Source organism: Physeter macrocephalus, chromosome 11 (genome assembly GCF_002837175.3).
Source record: "Physeter macrocephalus isolate SW-GA chromosome 11, ASM283717v5, whole genome shotgun sequence".
Lineage (NCBI taxonomy): Eukaryota > Metazoa > Chordata > Mammalia > Artiodactyla > Physeteridae > Physeter > Physeter macrocephalus.
Window position 1 is genome coordinate 15,515,534 of NC_041224.1, and position 24,096 is coordinate 15,539,629.

The 24,096-nt window shown below is 38.0% G+C and overlaps 1 protein-coding gene across 1 annotated transcript in view; it reads right to left on the minus strand.

The window, feature by feature from the left end:
• Nucleotides 1-579: 579 nt before the first annotated feature.
• Nucleotides 580-24,096, minus strand: part of GPR158 (G protein-coupled receptor 158) — a 333,029-nt gene continuing 309,512 nt past the window's right edge. The window contains exons 8-11 of the mRNA XM_024129687.1: nt 13,014-13,152; nt 7,122-7,227; nt 2,856-3,002; nt 580-2,091 (exon numbers count right to left, since the gene is read on the minus strand). Coding sequence (XP_023985455.1) covers nt 607-2,091; nt 2,856-3,002; nt 7,122-7,227; nt 13,014-13,152 — 1,877 coding nt within the window. The 3' untranslated portion in view covers nt 580-606. The remainder of the gene's footprint in view (nt 2,092-2,855; nt 3,003-7,121; nt 7,228-13,013; nt 13,153-24,096) is intronic.

The following is a 24,096-nucleotide window of genomic DNA, read 5'->3' on the forward strand; positions in this document are numbered from 1 at the left end:
AAATGTGTTGTGTCACATAATACCAAAGTTATTTGCAAAAATTATACAATCTGGAATGCTAGAGTGAGACACAACAATGTACTGAAACAGACGTTTATAAGAAAATGAAAGCAATCATTAATATAAAAGGTATTTTTGGATGCATTAAGTTAGCAGTGCTATCAAGGTTAAATAGGTAAAGTAAGTTCTTTTTAGTCAGCTACTTAGAATTTCGGTCACAAACGCCAATACCTTCCTGTCCTTGGCAAAATCTCGTCCCTCTTCTGTGTCTTCTGGTTTGCCTTGCTTGGGATCTTCAAAGTCCCAAGGGTAAGTATTGATCAGGGGAAGACATTGAGGGCTACTTCCCCCAAACATAGGCTAAAGTGTAAGGATTTTCCCAGTGTTCCCTGGGGCAAGACTTTCCTGGCCAGTCTAACTTCTCCATTACGACGTGGCCCTGGCCTCCTATGTTTTCTTCCACCCCTGCCTTTCACATTTCCCTTGACTGACCAATAGTCCTTGGGAATTTGTGATCCTGTATCTTCTGTCTTATAGCAAATTCAGCGTTTCTTCCTTCTCCTTTTCTTTCTGGGGATGCTACACTTTAAAAGTACCCCAGACCTCTTATTTCCGAGGCCCTGCTATCTTATTTGCACTTAAAGCGGAAGAGGCAGGGAAAGCTACACTTCTTTCAGCATTTGGTTGTTCTGGGGTCTCAAACTCCCAGGGACACACCTCAGCTCGTGATGTTAAGGGTTGCTGAAAGTTATTACTTGAGTTATATGAGTCAGGCACGTTTTGCCCCGAGGAAGATGTCTTTTTCTCCTGGTCTCCTAGCTGGCTGAGGTTTTCATTCTCCACTTTTGATGCCACAGCTTTGGGAGGCAGCTCTTCACCCTGCCCAGCACACACACTGGCTGCAGAGCGCTGGCCGCCATTCTCCCCTTGAGCTCTTCCTGGGGGAACCTGAGTCTTGCAAATCACATACTTCTCATCTTCAAAGAGGGACTGACCTTGGCTCTCCCAAGGGCACACCTCAGCTTTGTCCATGCTCTTCGGATTGGACTGCTGACATAGTTCAGCTGCCTTAGGCTTGGGATGAGATTTCCCCTTTAAGGAAAAAATTGGGGTTTTCTCCATTTCAGAAGCCGCAATCGATACGTGCTTTTGAACTTTTGATTCTGAAGGCACAAGACCGGGGGTCAGGTCGTAGATCTCCCAGGGGCACACCTCCCCTATGTCAAAGCTGTCCTTCATCTGGGGGGTGCCTGGGCTCAGGTCGGAACTGGCAGTGGGGGGGCTGGCCCTTTGCTGCCTCATAATCCCAGATTTCGGAGGTTTTCTTGGCTCCTCTGAATGACTGGAGTTTGGGGGGGCAGAGTCTTGAGTCTCTGCGTTATCTGAATTTGAGTATTTTCTGTTTGTCTCTTTCTCTCTTGGCAGAGCTTTCTGGGCTTTGGCCCGTTCTTCCACGCCGGATGCCTGGGTTTTCCCGGCCAGTCCGAGTGTCTTCTCTTTGGCACTGGCGATGACGCTGAGGGACTTCTGTAACACGGACGTGCGGGGCGGCCCGGGCTTCTTCTCCGAGCTGAGGTTGTGGGCGCTGGCCGACTTACACACCAGAGGCACGGACTCGGTGGACACGGCCTGGCTGTCGTCTTGCAGGGCTCGTGGTCGGTTCGTTCCCGCCGGGGAGCCCAGCGCAGAGCTGTCCGTGGCCGCCGCCTCCTCCTGCTCCCGGCTCGGGGCGGGCGGGCTGCCCGGGCTGCCCGGCTGCTCCCGCACGTGCTCGTACGTGCTGTGCGACTTCTTGAGCGAGAAGACTCGGTTCCGCAGGGACTCCTCCTTGGGCTTCCCGGCGCCGCCCGCAGCCTCCTGCGGATTCCTCCTGCCCGGGACGGCGCCCTTGGCCGCGCCGTGGTCCAACGCGTCCTTGTCCTCCTTGGAGCACTGACGGCTGACCGTCTCCGGGATCTCGGTGATCCGCCTCATGATGGAACGGCCTAAGCCCTTCTTCGAGCACCGCTTTTTCTGGAGGTGGGGATTATTTGTGATCATCTTCTTCCTCTTGTAGATTTCCAACTGCGCGTAGAGTTTCTTCAGCTCATCCTGCCATAACAAGAGCAGATTCAAAGAGGTGCGGAATTTAGCGTTCGGCCGGCCAATATCACTAACTGTAACGTGAAGTCAATAAACGGGGCTCTTCCTAACATCTCTGCTCAGCAACTTTCCCCTCACTCTCACTTTCTGATTCCTCTGTATCTTGTTTCACACAGCGTTTGAACTTTAAGACGTGAACTCCTGCATTCCGCACTTGCTTCATGCAACAGGCACTTTGAACTTGCGAACTGCGTGGACCAGGCTGAGCCTGGACCATGACAAAACACAGCCTGTTGTCTACCGATAAACCATATCCCTGAACAATACGGGAAGCATCATGTAGCCACTGATAAAATTAAACCTAATGTTAAATTAGTGTACAACAGACCATCAAATACTAAAAGCGTCTTCTTCCTCCAAATGCTGATATATTGTCACAGATTATTTTAAATAATTCACACTCTCTGTTCACAGATCTATCCTGGTTTCCCATCAGCAAGATCTCACAAGCCGTCATCATGGGACATGTACAACCAGTTCATCATCATGGTGTCCAATAAATCAGTTAAGACTATCAAGACTGGCCTCTGTGGCCTAACTTATACTGTGATTCTATGTTTTAGAACTGGATTAACTGCATGTGATGCCTTCAGTTCTTACACAAACACACATGCTCTCTAACACAAAGAAGCACACATGAACATCAACCCACACGTGTGAGCCTGTATGAATGGGTCTAATCTAAAACAGAAAAGAAGAAATACTGGTATTACCCGAATGTCTTCTGGATCCAAGCTGTGCTCACTCCAGGCTGAATTGATACTGCTGTTCAGGTAGGATCCAGATCGGCCCATGTCTAACTCATCTTCGTATGCTTCTGTAGCAATGTCGTCTCGTGGGTTATTGCTTGAATGTGAAAACTGCAATAGAAATTCAATATGAGCTGTAGACATTACTCCACCATAGGACACAACATAATAATTTTCTAAAGGTTCTAATGTTACATCATTTCTTCAGCTTAGATGAATTCATTCACTGAACTCTTTACAAAATATTTGCTGCCATATTTGTGTTGTTTCCCGCCTTACATGCCAGAGCACTTAGTGAGGCAATATTAACACTTGGTTCCCTCTTTGACTCCTATTTTCATTCTTGTCTTTTTTCCAGGTTCCAAGGGTTAACTCACATTATTCCTCTTCAACGATATTTGCATTTTGAAAATGAAAATAAGTAGCAGAATCCAAAGAAATGTTCTCTTAGGGTACTCTTAGTGCACTGCACTCTAAGAGTAGCAATTTAGACCCACTGGCAGCTAAATGGGAATATTTTTTTGAGAGGTGTGGTGTGTATCATATCGTTTCACTTTACACAGAGGAGGCTGTATTTCATCTATGGGCACAATTGGACTTGATCACAGGAATATGACTTTCAGTCTGTCACACAGAGCTTCAAAAACACTACTTTCAAAACTCAGGGGACAGGAGATCTGAATTCGAGCCTCGACTCTGTTGTCAGTGAGATCTTAACCAGGCCATGGAACCTCTCGGGAGCACAGTGCCCTCTTAGCCTAAAGGGCTTGCGCTGAATGGTATCTAAGTTTAAAATTCAATGATTCACTGAAATTATAGATTTTTTTTCTTAAGCTCATCATTATTCTCAAGTTCCTCCCTCATTGCATTTTGATATATTTTAGTTATCTTCATGTAGTCTTTTGCTATTTTTCAGTTTCATGGACTCTTGCTATCTCTACTCTTCTTCAAGTGGAAGAGTGAGGAAGAATGAATTGGGTAAATGATGGAGAGCAGGAAGAATCAAAAGCATCCAGCCGCATTCTACACCACATACAAACCAAGTGACTGTCCTATGAAAACTGAACGAACTTGGGTTCTCTTCTCCTAGCTTGTCATTGGGTAAAATATTTCTTTAAATAATGAACAGGTTTAAAAAAACTAAAAATAGCAATCCCACTCCTAGGCATATATCCGGAGAAAAACATGGTTCGAAAGGATACATACACCCCCAATGTTCATTGCAGCACTGTTTACGATTGCCAAGACATGGAAACAACCTAAATGTCCATCGACAGCTGAATGGATAAAGAAGATGTAGTACATGTATACAATGGAATATTACTCAGCCATTAAAGAGAATGAAATAATGCCATTTGCAGCAACATGGAAGGACCTAGAGATTATCACACTAAGTGAAGCAAGTCAGACAGAGAAAGACCAATATCATATGATATCGCTTATATATGAAATTTTAAAAAAATGACATAAATGAACTTATTTACAAAACAGAAACAGACTCACAGACTTAGAGAATGAACTTATGGTTACCGAGGGGAAGGGTGGGAGGGAGGGATAGACTGGGAGTTTGGGATTCACATGTACACATTGCTGTATTTAAAATAGATAACCAACAAGGACCTAGTGTTAAAAAAAAAAAAAAGTAGCTAATCTCATGATAAGAAATGTAGCAGTAATCCAAATGGAATAGATTAGACTTCCAAAATATACATGTGACAGGGGTCCTTCCACTTAATTTGTGTGATTCTTGACAAATCTTTTACCCTCTATACAATTATGCATTGTCTATAAAGACACTTGATACTTAAAAAAACCAAAATATAATAAAAGAAAAAAACAGAACAGGTTGCCCTTTGATACAGAGATACAGAGATATTTTAATGTCAACTATTGTTAAAATATTCAGCTAGGCAGGTGAACACAAATTGGAGATAACATGTGAGATGGTAGTTCTCTATTTAATTAATAATGAATCTTTTGTATTTGGGACCAGCTGAGAAACCACAGGAACTGATGAACTTTCCCCTCACTCTTCTACTTATGTTTCTGGGAGCCACATGTGCCATAAACTTAAGGCCATAACAGTGAAGAAAATAGAGTCCTGGTCCTCCAAAATCTCACATGCTACTGGTGGTTATTTATAAGACTGAAATTATTTTTCTTGAGCAAAGTCTTAGAGACTATCATGAGTTTAAGAGACAGTTATTTGTCAGATATTGTCCATTTCCTGCTTTATGATTTTTCCTTAATGCTTATCTCTATCTAAAATACTATTTTAAATATTTATTTTATCTTTTCTGTTTCCTCCTCTCTTCCACCAGAATATAAGTACCATGAGAGCACAGATTTATATCTGTTCACTACCCTTATTCTAGGATATAGAACAGTGCTTAGTAAAGCTCCGCAATAATGTTTAAAATTATTTATTGAAATATAATTCACATACCATAAAATTCTCAATTTTTAACTATACAGATCAGTGTTTTTTAGTATATTCATGAGGTTGCACAATCATCATCACCATCTAATTCCAGAATATTTTCATCACCCCCAAAAGAAACCTTGAACCCAGGAAGCAGTCACTTCCATTCCCCTTTTTCCCCAGCCCATGGCACCACTAACCCACCTTCTGTCTCTTTAGAGCTGTCTATTCCGGACATTTCACATAAATGGAATCATATAATATGTGGCCTTTTTTATCTGGCTTCCTTGGCATAAGGTTTTCAAGGTTTGTACAAGTTGTAGCATGTATCAGCGCTTTATTCCTTTTTATTGATGAATAATATTTCATTTTGTGGTTATACCACATTTTGTTTATACATTATCAATTGATGGACATTTGGGTTGTTTCCACTTTTTGGCTATTATGGATAATGCTGCGATGAACATTCATGTACAAATTTTTAAAAAAATTTTAAGCCAGCTTTATTGAGGTATAATTGATATGCAGAGAACTGCACATGTTAAATGTGTACAATTTGATGAGTTTGGACAAATGCAAACACCCGTGATGCCATCACTACCAAGGTAACAGACATCAAGAATAAATTTTTGTGTAAACATATGTTTTCAATTCTCTCTGGAGCTCAATAACAATTTTCTGAATGAATAAATAAATAGTCTGAGTATATACCTATCTAATAAAAATGTAATATTATGTACAGTATAAAGATGGTTAAGATAGATTGCAGGAACAATGGCTATTTGGTGTAATTCAAGTAAGGAGGAAAATAGGTATTTTGCTCTGTTTATAATCGTTTGGCCTTTTCAATCAGGCTGAAGTTCAATGTTTTGGTTAATTGTGAGAGGTGAGGTAAAGAAAGCCTAGAGTGAAAGAATGAAATCACAATTCTGGTTTCAGCTGTGCTAACGTTACATTGTACGACACTGATAAAGATGTATTTTGCTTTCCTAAATGTAAAAGGGGAAAACAATGATAATTTTTGTTTTTCTACACATAATATTTTGTTCTAATATTTTGTTTTTCCACACGTAAAAGAGGAAAATAATGATAATTTGTATACTATCTTTTTTCCAAAACTTGGATATCATTTTGTTTTATTCCAAGCAGCCTCACCGCTATCATGTCATAGATGAGGAAACTGAGACTCAGAGAGATGAAAAGTCTTGCCTAACGTTACATCACACAACTAACTTGGGGTGGGGTATGAGTTCAGAATCCCTGTATTCTGAGTCCTGGCCCGTTTCCCTCCATGTCAGAATGCTGTGTAGATAAGTCTTTGTCAGAATCCATCATTGTCAAGCAAGACTCTTTTTATACAACATTATAATTATTTCTATTTACATGAAAATTCTCTGAATGCTTAAAACACAATACTTCCCTGAATATGAATCCAAACAAGAGGATTCTTAGACTAGGATAATTCTCTTTAAAAATGAGCTTGAGGTTACAGCTACAATGAAAGGCCACCTTGAACCCCTAATAATTAAAATATAAATACATATCAAAGAATTTGGAAAAGGACTAAAACGGATGATGGGTTTTGTACAAACTAAGGCAGTTAAAAATTATGTGAGATGTTTAATAAAGCCCCAAAGAAAAGAGACACCTAGATTCCTGAGGAGGGAGTTTTAAAAACATTGTAGCATGTCAAGCAAATCTTCACACCTCCCTTTGCCTATATTGCCAGATATTTTTTAAAGGAGAAACAATTCCACGCTCATTTAAAACAACTATCTTGCAAGAGAAAAGTAATGTTGCAGGAATACCTTTGGAATCAAAAGCAACCCAATGGTGACTGTCACAGTCAAATGAGTATGTGCAAAATACAGCATCAACATCCAATCAGACTGAAGTCTTGAGGCAAGAACAAATCTGAAATGAGAATTCACCGCATTAGCAACCCAACAAGATCTCTACTTAAAACACCAGGATACTTGGAAACTCTGTTCCTCAATGTATTAGTAAAAGAAAGCAAGTAAGAAAGAAGTCATACTGTTATTTCTATGACATATATTTTCATCACAGAAGAATAAGGGTCTAAGTAACACTAATTAGATGCATAAGATATGAACTCTTTAGTTCTTAAAATTATCAATAGTAAGAGAGATAACACATACATATATAATGTACTAAATAAACATTTCCTTGGATTATTATTTTGTAGTTAAGTTGAACGTGCAAAGCAAAAGCAGTGAACACGTGAATTCAAAAGAAGAGTAGGTTAAAAAATGATTGTTTCAGGCAAATTTAGGTTATAAGACACATCCAAATAATTTTTTTTTTTTTTTTTTTTTGCGGTATGCGGGCCTCTCACTGTTGTGGCCTCTCCCGTTGCGGAGCACAGGCTCTGGAGGCGCAGGCTCAGCGGCCATGGCTCACGGGCCCAGCCGCTCCGCGGCATGTGGGATCTTCCCGGACTGGGGCACGAACCCGTGTCCCCTGCATCGGCAGGCAGACTCGCAACCACTGCGCCACCAGGGAAGCCCCAAATAACTCTTGATCATAATATTCTTCACTTAAAAATATTAATTAGAACTAAGGAAAAAAAATGGGTAAATATCTGTTTTAGTGAATGATCCCAGAAGTTTAAATGATAAGCAATGTAATGGATAAAATGAATGTACTAATGGTTTGTAACATGCATCTTTTAAAAATTGTTTTTAAAAATTGAAATATAGTTGACATACAAAGTGCATCTTTTAAAATACAAATCTTAGTTTTTATAGAGCATCAAATTATTTTAAAATAATTTAAAATATAATATTTAAAATTTTATCTTATTGAAGAATTTATAAACTCGTGTTCCAGGATGGCCCTTCAAGTAACATGTGTAGGAAAAATTCATTATTAATATCTGATCTGGTAATTTTGGAAAGTTTTCACAAATCAGTAGGTACATGTACAAACTAAAACTCATGTTTTAAGGACTCATCTTTATGCAGAAACCAGATATTGTTTTATTAAGGTCATTTTGCACTCATATTCTTCTTTTAATGTTTTCCCATCTATTGTTTATCCATGAAAGCTAAATATGAGATTTTAGTGCTTTTGGAATTAGAGAATTAGTATTTTGTTTCAATGATACACATCATCAAATTTGAAAAGCTCATATCCTAAGAAAATGCTTATGATATAATCATGAAATAAACATATATGAATCTAAAAAGAGAAGAGACTAATTTTATTTCTGCATTATACCATATTCATGACAAATTTACTAAGTAAATTAATATTAATATTTAAAACAAAATTTCCATCAAGGATATTTTTTCCTCATTTTCACTTCCATCCGCCCACCCCCCCCAAAAAAAATCAAGCTAAAATAGAAGCTCAGGAGTCATCAAAATGGAGATAGAGTTTTTTCCCCTGTGTCTGGAGACATAAAAAACAGACTTATACACACAAGTGCAGAATGGCCAAGATACTTCACAGACAACTAAAAGGGATTTTCTGGATTAACATCTTTTCTAGCTCCTTTGTGAGAAAAGTGGCTTCATACCTTTGTTTTTTTTTTTTTTAACATCTTTATTGGAGTATAACTGTTTTACAATGGTGTGTTAGTTTCTGCTTTACAACAAAGTGAATCAGTTATACATACACATATGTTCCCATATCTCTTCCCTCTTGCGTCACCCTCCCTCCCACCCTCCCTATCATACCTGCTTTGAATGTGACTGAATATTCACTTTGTTCAGGGATGGGATACTTTTGACTATACAGTCTGTGCTGGGTCAAGTAAGATTTTTTTTTAAGCACTAAAATAGGATCATCTTACTCAATAAAAAGTTATAGTCTCTGAGACAGAGTATTGAGGCACAGAAGCAGTAGAAAATGTACCCCTGAAAATAATACAATCCCAATCTGCTGGGGCCCCTGCCAGTACTGGAGCAGACAGTTACATCAAAGGAGATGGATTTACAGTCAAAAAGCATCCTTATGTACTGGGAATTCCTATCTCAAATGCCAACACAGGTAAACTTGAAACTAGCCTGACAATATCTGGAGAAAAGAATGGGTACATATATTTTGAATTAAAACAGTGAATCTTCCAAAAAATAATTTTGAGATATGCTAACATCAATTGTCCTTAATCAGCTTTTAATTACTGCCAGATTTTTTTAGGTTGCAGTTTTGATTAGAAATACCTTAAGAACAATTGGGTTTTGAAATAGTATTAAAGCTTCATTTTAAAAAATAGTATTTCAACTTAAAAAATAGGTCCAAAAATCAGGCGCATCGAAATATTTGAAAATTGAGGTTAAGAATAAAGGCAAACTTTTTAAAAGCCTTGCACTTTCCCAAAGGTTTGCTTTATGCTTAGTACTAAAAATAAGTAAAGGGTTAGAACAGACTGAGCGAAATGCCTTCTCATCATTTATCCTTCTAGACTTAACCCTTTTAGGTTATTTTTGCTCAGTCTGACAATTTGGTAAGAAAGAAAGTAAATCTGTACATAATATGTAGTCATAGTTTTTAATTTATATATGTGTATGTATAAATATGAATACATACATATATGTATATATAATTTTATATTTTAAGCAGACAAGAAGAACATATATATCCTATTGATAGAGAATATCTTTGCTGATGTTGGATGCCTTATTTAATATTATTTCATTCTAGGAAAAAATTGCCAAGATGGATCCAGCTGATTTAAATTTTTATGTTATTGCTTCTTATCCTTGAACTTTATTAATGCTGGAACCACAGCATGTATGAATTCAGTCCACATGTAAATAAGAAATTGTGCATACTTGATTTCTTTAATTATCACTGCCTTTTACTTGCTGCTGGCTCATCCCCCTAAAATCAGTGTTCTGTAGATTTAATGTGTTAAACTATAATTCCATCACTGGTCCCTTATGGCCATACAAATTAAACTTTCAAGAGAGTAGCTACGGTTCTTTGAAGCCAATGTGCCACCATCTAATCGAGTCTGGTCGATATAGAAAGGTAAGTCAAATCTGGAACTTGAAATGTAGAGCTTCCCATTCAGGTTTGCTTAGCCTTGCCTAAGAAGATACCAAAAGATACCAAGGCTGGTCCCTCTGCTACCATCTGAAGTCCTCCCTGTTCAAAACTGATAGGGGATTATAAAGAGTTGTCTGGAAGAAGAGTATGCTATGTCTGCTCAATACCAAACCTACTAGGTTCACCATGAACCATTCAATCAGAGCTTGTGTCTACATGAACCCAGCTCATGGTTTATATGATTCTTCTGGCTGGGTTGTTTGGGACTCTGTAGGACAGACCTAAGCAAAGTAAGAAAGCTATTTTCAACAAGTATTTAACATATTTCCTATCACCCTGGTGCAGTGATAAAACAGTATTTTCTGAAGCATGGCTGCTGTTATCAGATGTAAGTGTTGAGGGGATTCCATGGTCGATTATATTTCGAAAATGCTGGTTAAACAAAGTTAAACAGGTATCTGTACAGCAGGACTTCTCGGTTTGCTAGCTTCATTGTGACATTCCTAGAAGGGAGCTATCAAATGTGATGTGTCATAAATACACACACATATAAAAACATCTAACAGTGATTTACTAATATGTTAATAGTGCTTATCTTTGGGTGGTTGGATTAGGGAGTTTATTTTCTCTTTATCATTTTATGATTTTTTTAAAAATAACCATCTATTGCCTCACTATTAAGAATTTTTTTAAAGTTCATTTAAAAATCATTTACCTTGCCTACTTCTGAAAGGACTTGGGCCAGTTGAGAGTTGAAAATCTATTGAAAAAACACATTAAATGATGGAAATTGAACAGAGTAAAATTGAACAGGTTGAAAAGATACAGATCAATTTTGGCAACTGTGTTGAACAGATTTAATTTCTTGGGCAATTAATTTGGTTCTAAGACACATAACAGTTAATTTTAGGGCAAAAGTGGGAAACTCTGCATGACAGTTACAGTCTGACAGTAGAAGACATTTAAACTCATCTGTGATAAGCCTTTTTGTTCAATTTTTATTTTTTACTGAAGTATGGCTGATTTACATAGCTACTGCCTTATTTATTTATTTATTGGCTACGCTGTGCAGCATGTGGGATCTTAGTTCCTTGACCAGGGGTCAAATCGTGGGCCCCCTGCATTGGGGGCGTGGAGTCTTAACCACTGGACAACCAGGGAAGTCCGTGTGATAAGCCTTCTTACATGCTTATAACTCTCTAGTTGGTTTGTTAATATAACATTTAACTTATCAATGGTTCTAGATAAGCAGGTTTGTTAGATCTTGAAACATATGTGTTTGATATTCTGAAAACAACAAAAATGATGCAGCTTTTTTGGGGAGAGGGGTTGGCAGAAATGTGAAGGCTCTGGAGCTCTGGCACCATGACAAAGTGCCCCCTGGTGCTCACGGCATTTTAGACCAGGGCATCCTCGCTCATACCCTTGAGCTCCAGTCTGAGTGGGACTAGAGAAAGCACCCTTTTCTTTGCTTATTCATGATTTCATATTCTGCGTCTCATCTCCTCCCTCTTCTACTTTCTCTCTCTCTTCTCTCTCTTGAGAGGGCAAGACAAAGCACGGGGGCAAATTCCCTTGATTCTTGGCTGTCTCTGATCGAGTTTCCAGGGTTGTCAGATCATAAATACCTCTTTCTCTTACTTTAAGAGTTTGAAACGTGTAGATTATGCCTGAGGCCCAACTGTTCTTTGGCATCATCTATTCCTAGAAGTGCAAGATGTCATTTTATGATTATTGACTAAAGTGAGAGGTGATAAACATCCTGCAAAACTTCCACAGATCCATACCTTTTCACCCTATTATTAATCCCTATCTTTCCATTGCGGGCCAAGGCTAATATTCAAAATTTCTAATTACATTCTTAAGTGTGTCCTAACGTTTAATATATGTCGAGCAACTAAATGGCATCTTTTTGTTGCTTTTCAGACTATAGGATTCCTTTTTGGTTGTTGTTCTTATTGAGGTTTTTATTTCATCTTCAAATATGAATCAGGTGAAAATTCTCAGAAGATAAGTCATACATATTTCATTTTGTTCACTTATCATAAGCCACTTTCTTCCTCCTTTGTACTCATTGGATATGGAGATACATGGAATAATAAGAAACGGAGGGCCAGGCCATATTTTCTTACCACAGAAAGTCATCACTACAGTGTAATGATGAAAGAACCCCACTGCACACAAAAATCCAGTCATCAACTTGGAGTGGTTTTTTGGTTCTGAATTCAACAGATTTCACAGACATAAGTTATCTGAGTGTTAAAATTTTGAAAGTATAAACCAGCATAATAAACATGAATGAAAACATAGACAATTTACCTGTATCTATTTTATAATGTATGCATGTATTGCTTTATATCTTTAGAACAGTATTATGTATCATAAACAATATACCCAATGACATCCCCATAAGTGGTTTAACACAATACAATAACATTGAGTTACCCTTCTAAATAAATGAAGGCAATAAACAACTCATCAGAAGGAACTAAGAACAGCAGAGTTTAAAAAAAAAACAAAACGATTCATTTGCCATTTCTGTGACAAAGAAATTAGTCAACTTATAAAACACTATCCTTCCTACATCTTTCCATTATGCATCTTATCCAATTTTGCTATTTAAGTTAAACTGCAACACATCAGAAAAATAAAACAGTTATTGAGTGGCTCTGCAGATCACTTGCCTAATTGTATGGAATATAGCGGAGATAATGAGCTCATTGTGAACTGCAACAGCCATATAGCGCGGCTCGTGAAAAGCTGATGGGACTGTTCGCACCGCATAGCAGAGATAAACACCCCATAGGAGGAATAAAAATTCAGCTGTGAGAAGAACAAACAAACAATTCTCTGTTAGTTTTATAGGTGAAGAAAGAAGTAAAATTTAAGCTCTTTAGCATGCATTTTGTGTCTAGGATAGAAACACATAGAAATAGATGCATACAAAATGTTCATATATGAATACCTATGCCATATATTTATTTAAAATTTTTATTCAGTGTATAGAGGATTTTTTCACAGGTACACTTTGTGTTTTAATTAAAAAATTTTTTTAAATAGTGTTTGGCATCTCAGATTGCGTGTGTGTGTGTGTGTGCGCGCAAGCTAATACCTGGCTTTTTCCTAAAACAATTGTAAAATAATTTTCCACATTCCCAACCTAAGTTTAAGCTGTTCATAGAGCATCTGGGTCACAATAAAGTCCTCAAGGCAATAAAAGTTTATAATGTGTTTATATGCAGCTCCTAGAAATTTAAATTCTTACTGCATTGAGTCTGGTTCAATACATAAAGACCTCCATTGCCAGAAATGTGAGCAAATAGGCTGCTAAACATTCAGTGGCATAGTTTATAGTTGACCCATTATTTCTTCACACATGACAGACACCATATCTTTGGAGGGTATATGCTAAAGGCTTATAGTGAAATTCACAATTACCTTGTCTTCTTGCTCAAGCCAGAAGAAACAAGCATAGTGCAGCAGTTAAGGATAGGGCTTCAGAGTCACACTAGACCTGATGGGGAATTCTAGCTGGATCCCTAATTAACTTTGCATAATCTGAGGCAATTTAACCTCTCAGGTCACAGTTTCCTTACCTGGAAAATGAGGATAATAAAAGTACATATTTCATGGGATTATTTGCTAATGAAATCGAATAATGGCTATAAAGCACTTAAGAGTTTCTGACAGAGTAGATGTCAGATAAATAAATAAATAAAAACAGATGTTAAATAATTGGTTCTTATTGTTAAACATCTCCTTAGACTTTTTTTCTTCAAATTGAATGTTGTTATTTTAATTCATTCTGAGCAGTGGGCAGTAACTGTTACCATCCATTTTATCTGTCTTAGTGACATGACCTCATGGGAAGATGATATATAATTAACAAAAAGAAAGCTCTAATTTGGAGAAAACATTTCACCAAATGCATTACCTAGGGGTAATCTACTTATATACTGAAACACTGATTTCCAGCCCCATATGCCCAGGTGTTTTACCTGCCAAAGTTTCAGCATATTTCTACCATATTTAAACAATAAGCAGTGCCCTACTCATTGAAAATCCCTTAAGTAAACACATCTGTCAAGAGTTACTCTAAAACCCTGATGTGGTCAGAAGTTAGAGGGAAAATAAACCTCACTCAAAGGTCTCCATGAGATTAGAGTGGAGGTCCCAATTATTCTGTACGTTGGCCACTGGCCATGTCTGTGAATGTTCTTTCCATCCGAGCTCTACTGGATCAGGAAAAGGAAAATCAGGAAATGCTGACGTGTTCGTGTATAACTTTCTTTCCTAAGGCTTGTACTTCCGTCCATGCTACTACTATTGCCTCTTCACTCAGGTTTGAAATCTCAGTGCCACCTTTCACTGACACATTTCTACCCTGACTTACTTTTCATATGTATCACCTTCTCTCAATGTCCACAATTATAATCCTTGCCTAAGCTCCTACCAGTTTATTCCTTATTTGTTAGAATTATTTATCAACTGTCCCATCTAAACCTGGATTCACCCTTTATTAATTCATTCTTCATAACAGTGACAAGTTCATTTTTCTGAAGCTCCACTTTGATCATATCAGGATTTGTCCAAATCTCTGCCACTCCATTTGGGTTAACGGATTTGTATTTCCATTAGAAGATTCACTCACACCCACTTAGGACCCTGGAATAATTCCTGCTCCCAAAGGAAGACTACAGGGGTTCCTGCTAGGGCAGACATATTTCAAGTTTCAAGACTTTGATGACTTTCTTGCAAGAAAGTTTCAAGACTTTCTTGCCACCCAGGCTTCCTGTTAGCTGTTCCATTGCTTGGCCTTATTCTTTTGTGCTTGTATATTTCTTAGACTCTGACTTTTTGTCCAGTCTCTGGCCCTCAGGTTAGCCTTCTGTGAGGAGCTGCATGCTTCCTCATTTAGAAATCTTCAGTAGCTCACTATTAATCTACTCCTCGCCCTCTATGACCTCCTGTTATGCATCCAACACAATCCCCCAAAGCTCTCCATTATGAACTCTGAGTTGGCCCAGGAAGACTCACTGTCCTCTGAACACTCCAAAGATTCTTCTTGCCTCTGAGTCTTTGTTCATGTTATTGCTCACATACCAAATCTCCTCTCACCCACATTTCTAAACATTAAGCAATTTTTCAATGTCTGATTCAGGTCCCACCTCCATCACAAGGCCACCTGAAATGATTCTTACACTGAAGTTTCCTTCCTCTAATCTCTTACAATTTTTAACTATCTATACTACACTATGCAGAGACTAATAATGCCACACAATATATAATTGGGAGAAAATTGTTCATGGAGTCTTGAGCCCCGACTGTGATGACCTTCTTCAGGGCAAGAATTGAGACTCCATTTATTTTTTCTGTCTTTGCCCACATAGGTGACAGCAGCAGTACTCATCACACATGGATAAGATTTAATAAATATTTGTTGAATTGAATGAATATAAATGATATCAGTTTCACGTCATTAGAGATGCAGGCTTTCTGTTACCTTACCACTCCATCTAACACTGATGGATGTCTCGATCAATCTAAGATCTATATACATGATCCATCTATATACATGATCTAAAGATCATACTGGCATTATTATTAATAGTGGCAATTGCTACTTACTGATAGACCACTAGGTGTGTGGTACTGTGCTTGGCACACAGAATGATGCATGCAAAAAAATTATTATTTTTTAACATCTTTATTGGAGTATAATTGCTTTACCATGGTGTGTTAGTTTCTGCTTTATAACAAAGTGAATCAGCTACATATATATATATATATATCCCTATATCCCCTCCCTCTTGCGTCTCCCTCCCACCCTCCCTATCCCACCCCTCTAGGTGGACACAAAGCCCCGAGCTGATCGCCCTGTGCTATGCGGCTGCTTCCCACTAGCTATCTATTTTACGTTTGGTAGTGGATATATGTCCATGCCACTCTCTCACTCTGTCCCAGCTTACCCTTCCCCTCCCCATGTCCTCAAGCCCATTCTCTACATCTGCATCTTTATTCCTGCCCTGCCCCTAGGTTCTTCAGAACCAAAAAATATTACTAAACAATGCTAGTACAAAAATATACTGTAATTGAAGGATTTACATGTAGCTAAATTATGAAAACACTATCCCCTGCCACCTATTGCAGTGTTTTCATATAACGTTATACTGAGGATTTTTTTTTTTAAAGAAAAGTAGTTATCAGGTTAATTAGTGTGCTACAATGGAGAATTACATTTAAAAATATAAGACAAAATAAGATTCCTCCTAATAGCTAAGCTGAACATTAAAAACATTTCATTAGCAATATCAAACAATATGCTCTGGCTGAAAAAAAATATAATTAACTTCAGACTAACACTGCAATTAGTAAAGAAAATATGCAGATGTTACCAAATTTGCAGTATTATTACATGGGAGTTGAAATATGTGCTGTGCTTCTGCTTTAAAAAATAATTTCTGGTGGTAAATGATTTTGATGGGAGGCATGGGTATAGTTAAAAAGGGAATTGCATTCATATTTAAAGATTCAAATAGGGCTTTCAGAAAACTGAGGTATTCTATTTTTAATCTATAAGGAATAACACTTAGTTTAAAAGTGAACTACCATAGCTTTTAAAAAATTAATATGCCATAATGAAAGTAATTTCAAGTTATCTTTCCAAAGGCCTGGGTCAAGCAAAGAAGTGAGAATTAATATCAGTTCTTTGCCACTGAAGATGTCCCAGATCTGTGATCTTAGAACACCCACAAGGGCTGACACAAAAACAACATCAAAGTACAAATGTCTCTCAAGCTGTGGTCCCCTGCTTTGCCATGTTGCAAAGGCATTTTGTATTTAATAACATTTTATGCCTCTTAGCCCGTTTAAAAATTAGTTTACATGGCACAAATAAATAAATACAGGAAGCATTTAGGTTTCATTTTCCAAGTGTGCCTTTTAATGTCGTCTTCTGTTTTTCTCTAAATCCTATCCACTTAGAAAATTTATGGTCAAAGTAAACTTACTCTGTTTTTATTCTAATAGTATGGTGGGCTGCATAGAAGTTATGGTTAAGTATTAAGTCAAACAACTTCAATAATGCTTGAGAACAGCTCAAATTCTATCATTCCAAGGTTTGACTGCAAACAGAAGCCTTGATTCTGGAGGCTTTCTGCCTTTTCTTTGGTTAAAATAAAGACAGTTATGAGACGTACAATGATGAAAACCATGAGAATGATACTCCTGGTAGAATCTTAAAGGGTGAAGTGACTTTGTGAGACCACGTGGTCTGCGGGTACATTTTTCAGTGTGTGGATGTGGCTGTGAAAGTGTTGCTTGGTGAGTTGCTGTTATCCTGGTTGTGGTGAAGTCACTTTATTCACTCGAGAAGCATGGAGAAGATGGATGTTGCAATGTATTTCACAACTAGGACACCGGGGGCCAGAATGTCTGTTCCCTTCTCAGCTCCTGGGAGCAGCAAGTCACAGGGATGGGCAGAGCTGGGCCGTGGGATACGCCCATGGAGAAGCTAGCTCCATCCCTGCTGACTCATAGTGAAGACAGCAGAACGGGGCCTGGATCCCAGGTCTCCTGGTTCCTGACCAGGGTTCCCTAAATTACATCCTTCGACTGAGACTTTCTTTTGCTTTATTACTAACAGAGGTAGACAAAATCCTTGGAAGTATTTTTGTACTACTGAAGAAAATAAACATTTTTCCAAGCAACAATTGTGTTTTAAACAACTAATATACTAATTAGAATTAGCCAGTGGTAGTTAAAAGAGTTCTACTCAAAAGTACTTTTTGTCCCTTATTTCATCTGACTTCATAGCTAACATCTGTTGAATGTGCCAGGTGCTGTGCTGAATGCATTCTGTACATTATCTACATTTGGTTCCTTTAAAAATGACTGGGGCAGAATTCTGAATGCTGAAATTTCAAGTTTGGGTCAGAGACACTGTGTGGCAATACTAAGGAACACTGTTGTTAATCAAACAAACTTTACAGTTCATACAGCAACCTAACTGTCCTATCCTCTCCCCTCCTCACTGCCGGGAGCTCTAGGCAGAACTGCCCTGGGTACATTTGCAGGTTGGGTTTTCTGCACTGCTCCATTTCACAGAGCTCTAGACCTGGGGTCAAGTTTTTCACAAGCTCCACTGGACTGGGGAAGGGACAGGAAGTGTACTTTCCCTTCTCTCTGGCATGTTAAGATCTTTAAAGTTTGAGGGGGGGGGTGACAGAAATGTAGTGAACCCAAGGTTCTTCCAAGCTTATGGACACACATTAAAGGTCATGAATGCAAGAAGAGACAGAAGAGAGGGACAGGATGAGATCAGGGCCTCTGAGGCACAAGGTCAAGGTCAGGGCAGCAGGCTGGGTCTCCCAGGAACGTCCCTTCCACTTCTCTCTCCCTGCCACTTGCTTGTGTGTTGTTTGAGGGGGGAGTTGGAATTGGGGTTATTTGTTACCACCTTAAAAATGTATTTTAAAATTTCAGTCCTTTATGGAAGACTGACAGCATTGAGAATTGCCTTTGCTTGGGCGACGTCACTAGAAACTCACATGTACTTTTGAAGGGCTAGCGTGAGTGCTTTTAGAATGACTAGTGGAGGTTACTGTCCCAAGACAGATCTGACCCCATCACAAAATTCCTTTCACTTCCAGAAAGAAAAATGGCACTGTAAGGATAAAATTAAGGAACAAAAATTAATTAATTTATCCTTTCTCTCAGCCCTTTAGCATCAAATAAATACTCCTCAAAGAAGTAAAATATGTTTCAGAAGATGTAGTATACAGATAAAAAAGGAAAATAACCTCCACTTGACTCATTCTAAAAACACTCAAGCAAGACCTTCAGAAGGTATGTGTGAGTTTCTCATGACATAGCCCAAGCCTGTCAATGCGGTCAAGCTTTTATCCTTTGATTGAAAATTAAAAATACATTTTAAAAATGGTAACCAATGATGCAGTGTGGATTAAGGCATATGGTACATTAGAATAAAAAAAGATGTATGTAAATGATCCTGAATCATGAACATTAATCTAAGTCAGATGGAGAGGAAGTCTAATCTATTTTCCCCAATACTCATTAAAGGGTGCTTATATCACATTTCACCTGTCACAACATAGCCTAATCTTCTGGGGTGATTAAGTATCTTAATCCTTAGAAACAATTGTTATTTTAGAATTTCCCTATATAACTCAGTAAGAGTTACTGTATTCTTCTCAGTTCCTTCTAAACACTGGTGTACAACTAATTAAATTACTGAACACATTGTCTGTTTTTTGTGTTAAAAATATTATACCAGGAAAGAGGAGAACAAAGAAGAGCATGTTAATGAAGAAGAGAAAAGATTATATTTTCTGTGGTGAAAACATTCCATGTGAAATTTCATGGAAATAAACGAGTACTTTTGAACAGTAAGGAAATCAATGTTGAATTCTCTGAAAGCAACCAAATCTTTTAAAATTCCCAAATGGAATATGTGAACCCAAGCTTATCACACCTGTTTAATCACTGCTTAGATTTCTCTCTATGTCTTTTTGTAAACTTGGTGAATAAAACATAAAGCAAGGGATGTCAAGCTCTAAGGGGTTTTCAGAGCCATGAGATACCTCATATACTGGTGGACTTTTCACAACCAGGAATTGGGGAAGACACTAATTTATAAAACAGTCCTTGTCGGGGGATAGTTATTAGATCATGTAAATGCAGTTGAGAAGAGTTAGGCCATATCAGAGATACAGAAAGATACAGATAATAATAGAAGATAAAGAGAAGCCTGGATGGAGCTTTTTGTACATCTTCTTGTGCTGGTTAAGGAAGGCAGAAAAATAGCTTTATTCTCAATTATGTCCACTTTTAATCACATTAGATTATCACCACCTAACTTCTGGAAGAAATCAAGAAAACATTTCAGTGCTTGCCTAGATATGAACTAAAGTTTGACCCAGAGATTTAGCCATGGAACAGAAATTCTAAATGTCCTTGAGGTTGCCATCCCTCAGCAGTCAACTTTTTGCAGCGCTGTTGCTTTTTCTCATAGGCAAGGTAAGAATCTGTCCACTTACTCTAACTTACCTTGGTTACCGGTGCCGGTTCAGTATGTTGCCTATGTTCTGAACATGTAGTCAGAAATCGACAGCTAACCAACTAAGTATACGGAAGAATGAACTCCACTGTGTTACCACCTCTGCTATCAAATTTATGTATTCCACACTTGGAAGCTATATATTGGAGGACCTTGGCCTCAAGCTCTAAATCTAGGTGTAAAGATGTGGCCTTGTGACATTAGGAAGGTAATTCAGACATGAGAAGTCAGTTCCAATCATTTGTCAGTTGGTACCAACCAACTAGGAAACTCACAGGGTAATGAAGTTTTAACTTTTTAACCATGATAAATTTGACTGCTATTGTGAAAAATCCTGAACATGAACAACTGACTACCAATTGACTAACTAGCATACACAGATTCAGAAAAAAAATCTCATAATCCTACTACCAACTTTTTTCCAAATGAGTATGACTTGGGATAGTTATTTGCTTTCTCCACTAATTTGGGGGAATGTTTGCCCATCCCAACTCTTTATTCTTTACACAGCTCTAGGAGAATGGTGAAATAATAAAAATTTTTATCAAAAGCCAATCAGTTTTATTCTATTTCAATATTTGTAAATGCACTAAGCAGTATTTTAAAAATTACAATTCTGATTTGCCATGCCAAATTTGTACCAAGCTCTTATTTTGACTGGATAGTTTGGATAAGTCAGGGGTCAAATTTCATAAAAGGGCCAGGGACTGTCATTTTAGTTTACATAATTTGCTCCAAAACACCTTCCCCAATCTGAACATATACACTTTACCGTTAAAATTGATTTGGGTACAATTGTGTAACTCCTGGATTTTTAGCTTTAATGTGTCTCCTCACACTGTTCTAACCCTGACCATAGAAAATATTACACAATAAAGGGAACTGAGCTCCTTCTTTGTTCATTCAGCAAATATTTCTCGAGAGCCTACAACTGACAGATACTTTGTTAGGTGCTAGGGATATAGGGTGAACCATCCAGGCGATGTTGTGAAGAACAGATAGCTAGCTACTAGGTTGGGAGAGGAAAGAGAGTGAACAGATGTGAGAATCCTTCCTTTTGCCTTCGGTCAGCTACAGATAAGATACTGAAACACGCTTAGAGAAGTGCTGAGTTATATAAAGATGACTAGGATAAGTACCGTGGTATTGTCTTTATTACAGATGTAGATGATTTTCAAAGACGTATGGCAGCTTAAGTTTTTCCAGGAATTCTAATCTGATCTAGAAATATTCTGGAACATCCAAAATTTGAGGTTCTCTTTCCAAGAGATAAAATAAAATCTTTTTTTTAAAAAACAGACTGCTGGGCCTGTAAAGTGTTTCTTACCCTGGCCAATGTTCACCTGTCTTTCCCAGTTGCAATGTTTAGAAATATCTTTATTTGCTTTCCATTAAAGTTTACTTCACATTTTTTATATAGGACAAACAATGATTATTGAGAATTATAAACAGACCTAAATAATAATGGGATTCTGAAAGTCATTTTTCTTCCATTTCTATGTTTTGAAATATTTCCTACGTTTTCAGATATTTCCTCAAAGAAGAAACTGAGGCTCATGGAGGTTGAGAGGTTTTTCCAAGTAGTTTTCTATATCTCATTCCTCCTTCTGAAACACCTGTGGTAGGAAAATCACCTACCTGGGAAGGTCTGAGCAGACCCGTGCAGTAAGCAAAAATAGAAAGGACCCATTCTTTAAATTTATGACCCATATTTCTAACTGGAGTTCTACTTCAGTGGGAAAACTAGTATCACACTCTTTCAAATGGTTCTTTATTTTGCATTTTTTAAAAAAATAGATTGTTTCTGAAAGGTAAAGGTGATCCAGAACACGTTTATCAAGAAATTAACCATCACTTTTCCTTTTTTTTCTAAATTGACTTCTGACACTAAGCTTCTTTTCACAACTTTAAGGTAAAACCTATCTCCAGCCTCTCCACATCCTTCCCCCTGCATAGAAACATTTCTGTTTAGGAAACGGGGAATAATTTAGCTTTCAGTACATGTTTCTTTCTGGCTGACTGAAGATACATGAATTTATTCTTGAATAACAGCCTGGATATAAAAAAAGTCTAATGGTAAACATGGTACTTATAGAAATATATAAAGAGGACTGAAAAGAGGCATATGTTACACATTAGCAAACATTAAATTAAGAGAGGTTAAATATGGAATATCTAATACCACATGCAGAAAGAGAAATAAATTAAATCGCTGTAGGGCAGTGTGAAAAAAAGTTTATAGCAACCACATGTCTCTGAGTTTTCAAGATGGTCCTAATTTCAAATATTTGTTCCTGTTGTTAAATCGCGTGTCTTGACTTTTCTTTAGAGAATTGTGTTACTTCAAGAAAAGTGTAATTTTTTTTTTTTTTTTTGCGGTACGCGGGCCTCTCACCGTTGTGGCCTCTCCCGTTGTGGAGCACAGGCTCCGGACGCGCAGGCTCAGCGGCCATGGCTCACGGGCCCAGACGCTCCGCGGCATGTGGGATCCTCCCGGACCCGGGCACGAACCCGTGTCCCCTGCATCGGCAGGCGGACTCGCAACCACTGCGCCACCAGGGAAGCCCCAAGTGTAATTTTTGAAACTAAGGTGTTGCAGTAGTTTATAGGACAGAAACAATGACTGGAAGATAGCAAAAACACCACCACGAAACATTTAACTTCTTACCTCTTGATCTGTGCACCCTATCATTAGTCTTTTATTTTCCAGTATTTTACACTCTAAAGAAGGTCACATCTGTGATTTCTATATAGAAATAAGTAGGAACACATAACTGACAGTAACCTGCAATTTATTTTATATAAACTTTCTTTATATACAAGGATTTTATATGATAAACAAGATCTACTGAATACCTATAGTGTCTCTAGTAAGGTGTTGAACACTTTACGGGAGATATAAAATATATAAAGGTCTTATTCCTCTCATCAGGTAGTTTACTATTGGTTTACATAGATAAGTGAGAATTGTTAAAAATTATTAAAAAGCAAAATCAGGTGGTAAAGACGCTTCGTACAATGGTAGTTCAATAAAGGAAGACAACCACTCGGACCTGAACCCAGGAATCTTTATAAAAGAGAAGTTCTTTGAGGCATGGTAAAGTTTAGAATATTGTAAAGAGGTACAGAGAACATTTCCTTTGATAGGAACAGTGGTGAAGGTGGGTGCGAATTGTGTGAAGCATGAAGGAAATGCCTAACTGGAAAAGAGGGTAATGCTGAAATACACTGTAAATAATGCTGGATGGTTACATTTATTGTGAGTCTTAAAAACCTGTTAAAGGAATCTGGAGAACCAGAAAGTGACGTGATAAATCAATAAATTCAATCTATTAATAGACTGCTTTCAGGAGATACACACACACACATACCCACACACACACCTACCAAATTCAGGGATTTGGAGTTGGAATCATTAGAATGGAGAAGGACTTAGAGCAGTGCTTCTCAAAGTGCGGTTTCAGGACCAGGAGCAGCAGCATTGCCTGGGAACCTGTTACAAATGCAAATTCTTAGGCTCATTTCCGCTCGCTCCTTGCCTACCCAATGATGCCTCATTATGAATTTGAGTATTATAGTCTTTGTAAAACATAAAAGAAATATAGGGCTTCCCTGGTGGCGCAGTGGTTGAGAGTCCGCCTGCCGATGCAGGGGACGCGGGTTCGTGGCCCGGTCCGGGAAGATCCCAC